The sequence below is a fragment of the Helianthus annuus genome, chromosome 16 (genome assembly GCF_002127325.2).
Source record: "Helianthus annuus cultivar XRQ/B chromosome 16, HanXRQr2.0-SUNRISE, whole genome shotgun sequence".
In the NCBI taxonomy this organism is placed as follows: Eukaryota; Viridiplantae; Streptophyta; class Magnoliopsida; order Asterales; family Asteraceae; genus Helianthus; species Helianthus annuus.
The window spans coordinates 179,334,047-179,346,534 of record NC_035448.2 but is presented as its reverse complement, the minus strand read 5'-3'; the positions used below and the strand labels follow the sequence as shown (position 1 = coordinate 179,346,534).

Below are 12,488 nucleotides of genomic sequence, written 5' to 3'. Positions count from 1 at the left end.
GTCACTTATTTTAAAAAAAAACCTCTATGGAGGTACGTACTATTTAAAAGACCCGTTTAGGGCAATATGTAATTGTATTTGAGATTTTGGAATGTATGTATGAGTTTTGTTTTAATATATAAAAATAAATCAAAACCATTCCTTTTATATTGATCTGCCTAATAAAGAATCTTAAGGGGGTGAAACCTAGCTTGGGGTCTTTTAAGATCAGTCAAGATGGTACGACCTAGCTGAAAAGATTCTGATTCCCTGTTAACCTCTGTACGCATGTTAACATTCATGGCAGATGTGATTCGTTATAATCACGCACGTCATTCTTATACAACAATCCTTTGAGGATTTCAAAACCCAACTAAATGATATACAGATCGTGGGTTAAATCACCAATGAAGGTGATCAATATTATAAAGACATCCATTTAGTGATGCAATGCCTACGGGCCAGTACTATAAAGACATCCATTTAGTGATGCAATGCCTACGGGCCAGTATTATAAAGACATCCATTAGTGATGCAGTGCCTACGGGCCAATATTATAAAAACATCCATTAGTGATGCAATGCCTACGGGCCAGTATTATTAAAACATCCATTAGTGATGCAGTGCCTACGGGCCAGAATTATCAAAACATCCATTAGTGATGTAGTGCCTACGGGCCAACCATATTAAAACATCCATTAGAGGTGTAGTGCCTATGGGCCATAATAATTGTCTTATAAGACAAAAGGCAGTAGTAGTCTATGACTCTCTGTCAGAAAGAGATAAAAGAACTACGGTTCAAATCTCTATGCCTTTGATTCTATGAAATCTCGGCTAATATTATAAAACATCATCATGATTAGGCTTTATGCCGCCAATACTATTTATATAGTTAAAATAGGATATATTCAAATCCTAATACTTAATGAAATAAAAAGTTAACCAAATATGGTCTCTGTACCATGGTTGACAAGTTGTCATAAAAGACAATCATATAATAATCTCCTAAATTAAAATTTTGTTATCTTCTGTAACAGATTCAAGTTACAATGGCGGATCCCAATGGAGAGAACAGCCACACAAACGAAGATGACTATGACAATGCGTCAGTACATTTGACAGGCGAACAACTGAAGGCTCTGATCAACAATGCTGTCCAGGCAGCGATTGATCGTCAAAATACTGAGTCTCAAGGCAGAACTGTGTCAAAACCACCCTCTAAACCAAAGACACACTCCAAACCACCCTCTGAACCCAAGAAAGATGACGACAAGCACTCGTCTACTGAGCACAGCGTTCACCGCGATAGAGAATATACTGATGCGTCCAGTGCTAAGGGTTGCACCTACAAATACTTTGTATCATGCAAGCCCCGTGAATTTACAGGGGAGAAGGGTGCGGTTGATTGTATCACCTGGCTGGACGAGATGGACACGATTGTGGACATCAGCGGGTGCGCTGAGAGGGACGTGGTTAAGTTTGTGTCCCAGTCATTCAAGGGCGAGGCCCTGGCATGGTGGAGAGCTCTGGTGCAGGCTTCAGGTAAGTCTGCCTTGTACAAAATGTCATGGGGGGAGTTTATTACCCTCATAAAAGAAAACTACTGCCCTCAGCACGAGGTTGAGAAGATTGAGGCTGATTTTGTCTCACTAGTGATGACAAACCTGGATTGTCAAGCTTATCTGACAAGCTTTAACACTATGTCACGCCTGGTGCCATATCTTGTGACACCAGAACCACGAAGAATTGCCCGATTCATTGGGGGCTTAGAACCGGCGATTAAGGCCAGTGTAAAGGCCTCTAGGCCAACGACCTTCAGGTCAGTTACTGACCTCTCCTTGTCTCTTACACTTGATGCTGTCCGTCTGAGGGCACAAAGGAGCAAGGAGGCTGAAAAGCGAAAGCGTGAGGATGATACCTCACGAAAGTCCGGTAAAAAGCACCGTGGAAACGGTGAGGGCAAAAGAGGGTCGGAGGCAAAGAAGGAGGGGCAAGCTGATGGAAGACCTCACTGCAAGGTCTGCAAGAAACCTCACTCCGGGAAGTGTAGGTTTGCGTCTGGTTCGCAGTCGCAACAAAGGACTCCACCCTGTGGGCTATGCAAGTCCAAGGAGCATAAGACAGTGGAGTGCAAAAAGATAAAGGACGCAACCTGCTTTAATTGCAATGAAAAGGGGCACATAAAAAGTAATTGCCCGAAGTATGCCAAGAAGACGGAGGAGACTAAGAAGTCGAATGCGAGAGTTTTTCGCTTGGATGCAAAGGAAGCGGTTAAGGACGACACTGTGCTTACAGGTACTTTTCTCGTAAATAATATATTTGCAAGAGTACTATTCGACTCTGGCGCTGATAAATCCTTTGTAGACCAGAAATTTTGCCAACTACTAAATATGCCTATCAAAACCCTTGACGTGAAATACGAAGTAGAGTTAGCAGACGGCACGATAGAAACCGTCTCTACTGTTCTAGAAGGATGTGAAATGTCCATTAGGAACCATTCTTTTCCTTTATCTCTACTTCCTTTCAAACTTGCGGGTTTTGACAACGTGCTAGGCATGGACTGGTTATCCCATAACCAGGCCCAAATCATTTGCGGCAAAAGGCAAATAGTTTTAAAGACTCCGAGTGGTGAATCTCTTACCATTCGAGGGGATACGCATTACGGATTACCCGAAGACGTATCTATGCTGAAAGCTTCAAGGTGTTTGAACAGAGGCTGTGTAATTTACATGGCTCAGGTGATAATTGAAGAACCAAAGCCGAAGATCGAGGATCTTCCTGTCATTTCTGAATACCCCGAGGTTTTTCCTGAAGAACTACCTGGTTTGCCACCAGATAGACAAGTGGAGTTCAGAATTGACATCATTCCTGGAGCAGCTCCGATAGCCAGAGCACCTTACAGATTAGCTCCAACGGAAATGAAAGAACTGAGGACCCAGTTGGATGAACTGCTGGCGAAAGGTTTTATCAGACCTAGTTCATCTCCCTGGGGAGCTCCTGTCCTGTTTGTAAAGAAGAAGGACGGATCGATGCGGTTGTGCATCGACTATAGAGAGCTGAATAAAGTTACCATAAAGAATAGATATCCTTTACCAAGGATCGATGATCTATTCGATCAGCTGCAAGGAGCAAGCTACTTCTCAAAGATCGACTTGAGGTCGGGTTATCATCAACTAAGGGTCAGAGATGAAGATGTACACAAGACTGCATTTAGGACTCGCTATGGTCATTACGAGTTCCTAGTGATGCCTTTTGGGCTCACAAATGCACCGGCTGCGTTCATGGACCTCATGAATCGCGTGTGCAAGCCGTATTTAGATAAATTCGTCATAGTCTTCATAGACGATATCCTGATCTATTCTAAAAGCCAAGATGACCACGAGAAGCACCTTCGTTGCATTCTCGAATTGCTACAACGTGAGAAACTCTACGCCAAATTCTCGAAATGTGAATTCTGGCTACGAGAGGTCCAGTTTTTAGGACACGTTGTGAGTGAGCGTGGTATCCAAGTGGATCCCGCTAAAGTAGAGGCAGTCATGAACTGGCAAGAGCCAAAGACGCCTACCGAAATCCGTAGTTTCCTGGGATTAGCAGGATACTACCGAAGATTTATTGAAAATTTCTCAAGGATTGCTGCGCCCTTGACTTCCCTGACCAAGAAGAAAGAAAAGTACATTTGGGGCCCGAAGCAGCAAGAGTCCTTTGAAATACTGAAGCAGAAGCTAAGCAACGCACCTGTGTTGACATTACCGGAAGGTACAGATGAATTCGTAGTTTACTGCGATGCATCACATACAGGCATGGGGTGTGTGCTTATGCAGAAGGGCAAGGTGATTGCCTATGCTTCAAGGCAATTAAAGGTGCATGAAAAGAATTACACCACCCATGATTTGGAGTTGGGTGCCGTTGTATTTGCACTGAAGTTGTGGAGGCACTACCTTTATGGTATCAAATTTGTGATTTATTCTGATCACAAAAGTCTCCAGCACCTGTTCAACCAGAAAGAGTTGAACATGAGACAACGCCGTTGGATGGAAACCCTGAATGATTATGACTGTGAAATCAGGTACCATCCCGGCAAGGCGAATGTGGTCGCCGATGCATTGAGCAGGAAAGAAAGGGTAAAACCCATTCGAATCAATGCCAAGAGCATTGAAGTTAAAAATAATTTGATTGAAAGGATTTTGGCTGCACAGCGAGAGGCTGTGTTGGAAGCAAATTATCCTAGTGAAAAGCTGGGAGTAACTGAAGAGCAGTTGAATCTTAGCAAGGATGGAATTCTTAGGCTGAATGGACGTATATGGGTTCCGATATATGGGGGACTACGAGATGTTGTTCTCCAGGAAGCCCATAGTTCCAAATACTCAGTCCATCCTGGTGCTGACAAGATGTACCAAGACTTAAAGGCAAATTATTGGTGGATAGGCTTGAAAAAGTCTGTAGCCGCCCATGTAGCAAAGTGCTTGACTTGTGCTCAAGTCAAAGCCGAGCACCAAAAGCCGTCTGGCTTGCTGCAACAGCCTGAACTTCCCGAGTGGAAGTGGGAATGCGTAACTATGGACTTCATAACCAAGTTACCCAAAACCAGGAAAGGAAACGATACAATATGGGTCATAGTTGATAGGCTGACTAAATCAGCTCATTTTCTACCCATCAAGGAGACGTATAGCTCCGATATGTTAGCCCAACTATATGTTGATAAGATTGTAGCCTTACACGGCATACCTGTGTCTATTATCTCCGACAGGGATACTAGATACACATCTCACTTCTGGAAAAGTTTCCAGCAATCTTTGGGCACGCGTTTAAATTTTAGTACGGCTTACCATCCACAGACGGACGGTCAAAGTGAGCGTACTATCCAAACGCTAGAAGACATGCTTCGTGCATGTGCGATCGATTTAGGTGGTAACTGGGATAAAAACCTACCCCTGATCGAATTCTCCTACAATAATAGCTACCACACCAGCATAAAGGCTGCGCCTTTTGAGGCATTATATGGTAGGAAATGCAGATCGCCTGTTTGTTGGGCGGAAGTAGGAGAGGTCCAATTATCGGGACCAGAGATTGTTTTCCAGACAACGGACAAGATTGTCCAGATCCGGGAACGTCTCAAGGCTGCCCGCGATAGGCAGAAGAGCTACGCTGATCCAAAGCGTAAGGATTTTCACTTCGAAGTGGGTGAAAAAGTATTACTTAAAGTGTCACCCTGGAAGGGGGTGATGCGTTTCGGCAAGAAGGGCAAGCTGAGTCCGAGATACATAGGGCCTTTTGAGGTCATTGAACGAGTCGGATCAGTTGCCTATAAACTAAACTTGCCTGAAGAGCTCAATGGAATTCACAATGTGTTCCACATCTGCAATCTCAAGAAGTGCTTCGCCGACGAATCGTTGGTGATTCCACACACAGATGTGCATATAGATGAGAGCTTAAAGTTTATAGAAAAACCCTTGTCGATTGAAGATCGACAGGTGAAGAAGCTTCGCAGAAAGCACGTACCAATTGTAAAAGTCAAATGGGATGCTCGTAGAGGGCCTGAATATACGTGGGAAGTCGAAGCTACAATGAAAGAAAAATACCCCTATTTATTTGAGTAAATCTCGGGTCGAGATTTATTTTAAGGGGGTGAGGATGTAACACCTCGAAATTTTGTGTCCAATGATGTGTTAACACGTGTCATTTGTTTACACGTGGCATCTATAATAAATAAAGGACTAATTTTGACAAACCTTGAAAGTATATAAATTCGAGGGTTATAAATGTCAACAAGGGTAAATATACTGTATAGTATCCCTAAATGATGCTTAAACCTTCAAACGAATAAATTAAAGGTCGTACAAAAACAAAACGCGAAAGAAAGTGAGAGATTACAAACTACAGGGGTTAACTGTGTCAACATGTTTAATAATACCTCTGAGTGACCCTTTAACGTTCCCAAGACTTTGTAACGGTATTATACCCTCACTAAAATAATATATATGAACTTCGCGAAGTTTCGGTATGAAACGAGAAAGTTACGATCGAATTCGTAGAAGAAGGGTTAAAAGCGTCAACAGTGAAAGTTAAGGCTTTCCAATATAATTAATAAATAAACCGGGGACTTAATAATGCGGGTAATTAACACGAGGCCCCTATCGGTAAATAACCGAGGGCCAAACCGCAAAGTTACCCCTTCAAATCCGAAAGGTCAGGTGAATCATTACGAAAGATTTCGTTATTAATGACCGGATTCTGTAATCATTATAAAAGATTTGAAAAATTCAGAAAATATAACCTCACGCGACCCGCGTAAGGTTTAGACATAAGTCGAGGCGGGCCGCGAGCCTCCTCACTAACTCGCCTGATTTCTTAACCTTTAGGCGACCCGCATTAAAATGCATGGGAACTCCCATGCGGGCCGCGTAAAGTGCCCAGATGCAGAAACTTTGTAACTACTTGGCTTTTGGAACCTTTGGACGATCAAACACCACTTAATGGAGCATGGGCACCCTACATTTGACCCATAACACTTAGGGGACATCTACCCATCACCCCTGACCTGTTGTGGTAGTTGTAATGATCATAGGAGCTTGTTTTTGGCTATAAATAGCACCTTTGTGTGCATAACCATTCACACAATCAAAACACACAACTACTGATCATTCTAAGTGCTCCCAAGCCTTCTCTTCTGCTCTATAATCAAGAAGCAACTTCTGTAAGTCGTTGATAACCATTTTGGTTTCACTTTTCCATAGTTATAGCTCATAAACGCAACCGTCGTAACTAACGGTTGTCATTACAATATCTTGCAAATGGTTCAGTCCTATGACGAATCAAAAATGGTTATGAGTTGGTATTTATGTGGGTAATAAACCTCTAAAATGGTTCCCCCTGATCACCACTCTAACTATGTCAAATGTCGAGTCAAACGTGCGGTTAAAAAGTCAACAGAAAGCTATTTTAGCGATTTATGCATAATCTGTAATGTATATGTTATGGAACCTGTTTTGACAATCATAAAACATGATAATAAGTATATAAACCTGTTTGCGCTCGTTTGAATCGATCATTTACTATATAGAACCGGTTCGGAGCCGAAAGTCGCATAAGTTTGACTTTTGCTTTGACTTCAGTTCTGACCCGTTTTAGTGGGATATAAATATACCTTAGGACTCTCTTAGGACCAGGTCACATGTTGGTATACGCCTCTGTGGTCGGTTCATGAGTTATCCGAGTCTTTTACGCAATTCCGTCATTCGCCTAAAAGTTGACCGTAACGGCCTTTTAAAATTAAAACGAGTATTTCGGACACGTGAACGGACCAAAACCTTGCTTGATAAATTATAAGCATGTCCTTAAAGTTTCACGTCAATTCGAGGCCTAGAATGAGAATTATGCTAAAAGGCGCACTTTTAAGAAAGTTTTGTAATTAACGGCGCAATTAGCATAACGCCCATCTAACCCAAGTTTTCGTCACCAAAACTTTTACCCACTGTGGTAAAATAATATTTTGGGAATTTTAAAGATTTTTAATAATTTTTACCTTGCTCATAACCTGCGGTTATGGCTACGGTTCGGTAAATACCGAATATGCCCTTTTTGGCCAAAACGGGAGTTCTACAAGGTCTTTTGACCCGATTCTAATTGCCACTGGCTTTAAATAATAAATAAAGTGTTTTAAGCTTTATAAACTGTTCGGGAAACTCAGATTTCCTGTAGAACTCGAAAATCCCTTTAAAGTCTTTAAAATGACCGAAAAGCCCCTACGGGGCATAATATTAACTTAAACACGTTACGGGCATTACGGAAGGTATCCTACTGATACCAAAATACTGTTAAGGCATATTGACTTAGGAAATAAGCGTACGACTCTTATGGTTAACCGTTTCGCCTATTTGCGCACACGGTACGGCTCATGGAACTAGTTTTCGTGCAATAGCCGATATGGGTCAAATTATATTATTTGAACCCCAAAATCCAGAGTATGAACTATAAACCCATATAAAACAAGTCTCTGAACTTGTTGGGTCCAAATCATACTCCATTCTCGGTTTTCGCCTTTTCGTGCGAATTAACCATATCTATATATCGGAATCAACCGGTTTAAGCTACGGCTAATATAAGGACCGTTAGGATTCTAAGAGGTTAATTAAAACCTTCGTTCCAGATTAGGAGCCCCAGTAAAAGCTATCGGTGACTTGATCTAAATTAAGGATTAATACTTGCAAAGGTAAATACTTTAACTTATTTCCCCTATATGGGCTTGGGTTACGGTATGTTAATACCGCTTGATTGAGCATTATATAATTTCATCGCTTAGGTGGTTAATTGATTAAATATGATCGGCTCATTTAAACAGTTTTGTTGCTTATAAGCCTTTGGGGGGTTTAATGACCGTTGTCCCGGATATCCTCGGCATCATTTTACGAAATGGCCACGACCATCGACATCCCGGTGTAGGCGTACACCCGGTATAAAGTGTCGACATTAAAACTAAAAGACGTAGCCGTTGGTTTCTGTACTACGGTTTTACGCAAACGTGGTGTGTCTATAAATCTTTAACCCGGCACGACCCGGGCTACTGAACGCATAAAAGAACATGTAAAACGTTCACAAGATCATTATGAATTTCCCCAAAAAGATTAAGTGCAGGTACCTAAACGTAATTGGCTGGTATTAGCTCCCTAGCGTCGGGATAAGCCTCGCAAGCTTGATTGCAGTATCTAATGGAACAATACTTTATCTGTATTTACGATCCACTGTGGATATTCAACTTCTGTAATACATTTTGATATTACAATCAGAGGTTGAAATTATATATTTAAATTATGCTTCCGCTGTGCATTATATAATTGTGTGGTTTGACTATATTGTTGCCAACATCGTCACGGTAATCCCCCACCGGGCCCACCGGTGAGACACGTGGAAATCGGGGTGTGACAACGACGGTTTGGTTTCTAGTGCTCTACTAAGCATAATTTGAACTACAAAGGGTCTAAGCAACTTACAGAAGTTAAGACTTGTTTAGAGAGCAGTGAGGAAGACTTGAGAGCTCTTGAAATGACCAGATGAGTGAGTTTGAGTTGTGATGAACTTATGAACACAAGCTTGCTATTTATAGCCAAAGTCATGGTCCAAGATCATCACACAAGGGTCTACAAGTGCTTATGGATGATGGGCAGGTGTCCCTAAGTGTTATGGGTCGAGTAGGGGGCGCCCATGACTCTGAGAACCCATCATTTCGTGTTTTGCCGCTTAAAACAGCCAACAGCCAACAATCTGTCGCTGGGCGCTGCTTACGGACCGTATGGCTTCGGCCTTGCGGTCCGTAAGCCATAGGCGGATCTTAGCAATCATTCCCCCTCCTTACGGTCCGTAAGGCATACCCTTTACGGCCCGTAAGGGGTTACAATTTAAATCTTTTTCAAATCTTTTTGTAATGATTAAGAATCTTGGTAATTAATTACCTGACCTTTCGGTTTTGAAGGGGTAACTTTGCGATAAGGCCCTCGATTAATTACGATTAGGGACCTCACGTTATTTACCCGTGTCGTTAAGCCCCTGGTTAATTTATTTATATTCCAGAAGGCCTTAATTTATATTATTGACGCTTTTAACCCTTCTCCTACGAATTCGATTGTAACTTTCCTGTTTCATAACGAAACTTCGCGAAATTTATATATTATATTTTAGTGAGTGTATAACACTGTTACAAAGCTTTGGGAACATTAAAGGGTCACTCAGAGGTATAATTAAACATGTTGACACAGTTAACCCCTGTAGCTTATAATCTCTCACTTTCTTTCGTGTTTCGCTTCCGTACGATCCATGATTTATTCGTTTGAAGGTACAAGCATTATTTTAGGGTTATTATACAGTATATTTACCCTTGTTGACATTTATAACCCTCGAATTTACATACTTCCAAGGTTTGTCAAAATTAGTCCTTTATTTAATATAAATGCCACGTGTAATCAAATGACACGTGTTAACACATCATTGGACACAAAAATTCGAGGTGTTACAACCATGTGGCCTCGTTTTTTGCATCAGCGAGCCGCTGCAAGATAGGCCAACATTGATTTGCCCGAATTTGAATACTCTTTCGGATGTAGAGTCAGACTCGTTTGTTACTCCATTCTCTTCGGAAGAGATCCGTAAGGCTGTTTGGGACTGTGCGGGGGATCGGGCACCGGGTCCTGATGGAATTAATTTCCGATTTATCAAGAAGTGTTGGCACATTTTTGAAGGGGATTTTAGGAAACTATTTGATGAGTTGTATGGTCTTGAGGTAATCAGTCATGAATGTTACTCGTCATTTTTAGCCCTTATCCCAAAGTGTTGTGACCCGGGAGGTTTGGGAGATTATAGACCGATTAGCCTCATCGGTTGTATAAAAAAAGTTATATCAAAAGTCTTAGTGGGTCGGTTAAAAGCGGTGGTTCAGAATATTGTGTCTGAAGAGCAATCGGCTTTCCTATCGAATAGGAGTATTTTGGATGGCCCGCTAATTCTCAACGAAGTCGTGGCATGGCTGAAACAAAGCAAGAAGGAAGGTATGATCTTTAAAGTGGACATTGAGAAAGCCTATAATTCACTGAACTGGGAATTTCTTGATTCAATTTTGAGTCAAATGAATTTTCATCCAAAATGGAGGAAATGGGTAATGTCCATTGTATCAGCCGCTAGAGCATCAGTCCTAGTTAACGGGTCGCCGACACAAGAATTTTCGTGCCAAAGAGGATTGAGACAAGGTGACCCTTTGTCCCCATTTCTTTTTGTACTAGCCATGGAAGCTCTTACGGGGGTTATGAAGGAAGCGTGTGCGGTGGGACTTTTTAAAGGGATTAAATGCAATATGGGTGGTCCAACTCTCTCCCATTTTCTTTATGCCGATGATGTGGTCTTCGTGGGAGAATGGTCCTCATATAATGCTCGATGTCTCCGGAGACTTCTCAGATGTTTCTACCTGTCTTCGGGTCTTCGAGTTAATTGTTCGAAAAGTAGTGTTTTCGGTGTTGGGGTGAACGATTCTCGGGTTCAGAATTTAGCGGGAGAGCTTAACTGTAGGGTCGGTACGTTTCCATTTAAATATTTGGGCCTGTATGTCGGGGCAAACATGAACCTTTGTAAGAACTGGGATTCGGTTATCGAAACGTTTCGAAAAAGACTTTCTATTTGGAAGGCTAACACTATATCGTATGGAGGAAAGATAACTTTAACCAAGGCGGTGCTTAACTCCTTGCCGACGTATTTCTTTTCTCTATTCAAAGCTCCGATCCAAGTTATAAAACGCTTAGAGGCTATTCGAAGAGATTTCCTATGGGGAGTAACACCGGAACACGGGAAGGTTTGTGGGTAAAGTGGAGAAACGCGATGACTCCAAAAGATCTGGGTGGACTAGGTATGGGTTCGCTTCGGGAGGCAAATGTCGCTATGTTGTCAAAGTGGTGGTGGAGGTTTAAGGTGGACCAGCAAAGCCTCTGGAGGAAAGTGGTTTGGAGCATTCACGCAGCCTCAAGGTCGTGGAATTATATCCCAGTTAAACTGTCTCTCGCAGGTCCATGGAAGCAACTTGGAAAAATTGGGGAAGACTTGATGAAGGCCGATATTGATGTCCAAAAACTAATCAAGGTTCGACCGGGTGTGGGTTCAAAAGTATGTTTCTGGACAGATTGGTGGACCGTAGATGAGCCGTTATGCAGGAAATTTCCAGAACTGTTTGGATTGGAAAGGAAGAAACAAGTAACGGTTGAAGAAAGATACGGGACGACAAATGGTGAGACATACTTGACGTTCGACTGGACGCGACAGCCAAGTTCGGATACGGAAACAAACGAACTAGCGACTCTCTTTGGGATGATAGCGGGATTCAATAGTTTGTCCGGAACTGATATATGGGAATGGTCATTGGAATCCTCAGGCATTTTTTCGGTTCGTAGCATAAAAAGACGGTTGCAAGTGGCTACATTTGAAGACCTAGGAAATGGCTTTCAATGGAATAAGCTGGTGCCCATAAAAGTGAACTTTCTTGCATGGAGACTAAGCCTTAATAGACTACCTACAGTGGATAATTTGGAAGCTAGAGGGCTGCAAGTTGGATCGAGTATGTGTTCTTTCTGCGGGCTACAGCGAGAGACGGCGGAACACTTGTTTGTTTCGTGCAGATTGTCTCAAGTAGTGTGGGATTTCGTAGCTACATGGTGCAAGTTATATGGCTTCTTCATGTTCGGTGTTACGGATTTAATTAGCTACTACAAGAAAGCTAGAGGATCGGAAAAATGGAGGAGTTTAGTTTATTTGGTGATCCAAACCGCGGTTTGGTGTATATGGAGGAGTCGAAACGAGGCTATATTCAGAAGGAAGCAGCCTACTTTGGAGCGGATCAAGAACGAGATTACAGCAATGGGTTATCTTTGGTATAAAAGCCGATCAAAATTGGCGAATTTAACGTGGGAGAAATGGTGTAATTTTGATTTAGTGAGTATGGCTGTATGATGTAACAGGTGTATTTCGTCCGGTGTTAACAT

At 42.1% G+C, this 12,488-nt stretch overlaps 1 protein-coding gene across 1 annotated transcript; it reads left to right on the top strand.

Moving 5' to 3' along the window:
* Positions 1–11,334: 11,334 nt before the first annotated feature.
* On the top strand, positions 11,335–12,456 carry LOC110920094. The gene has a single exon (XM_022164330.1). It carries the CDS (start codon positions 11,335–11,337, stop codon positions 12,454–12,456), a length of 1,122 nt encoding a protein of 373 aa, XP_022020022.1.
* Positions 12,457–12,488: the final 32 nt, after the last annotated feature.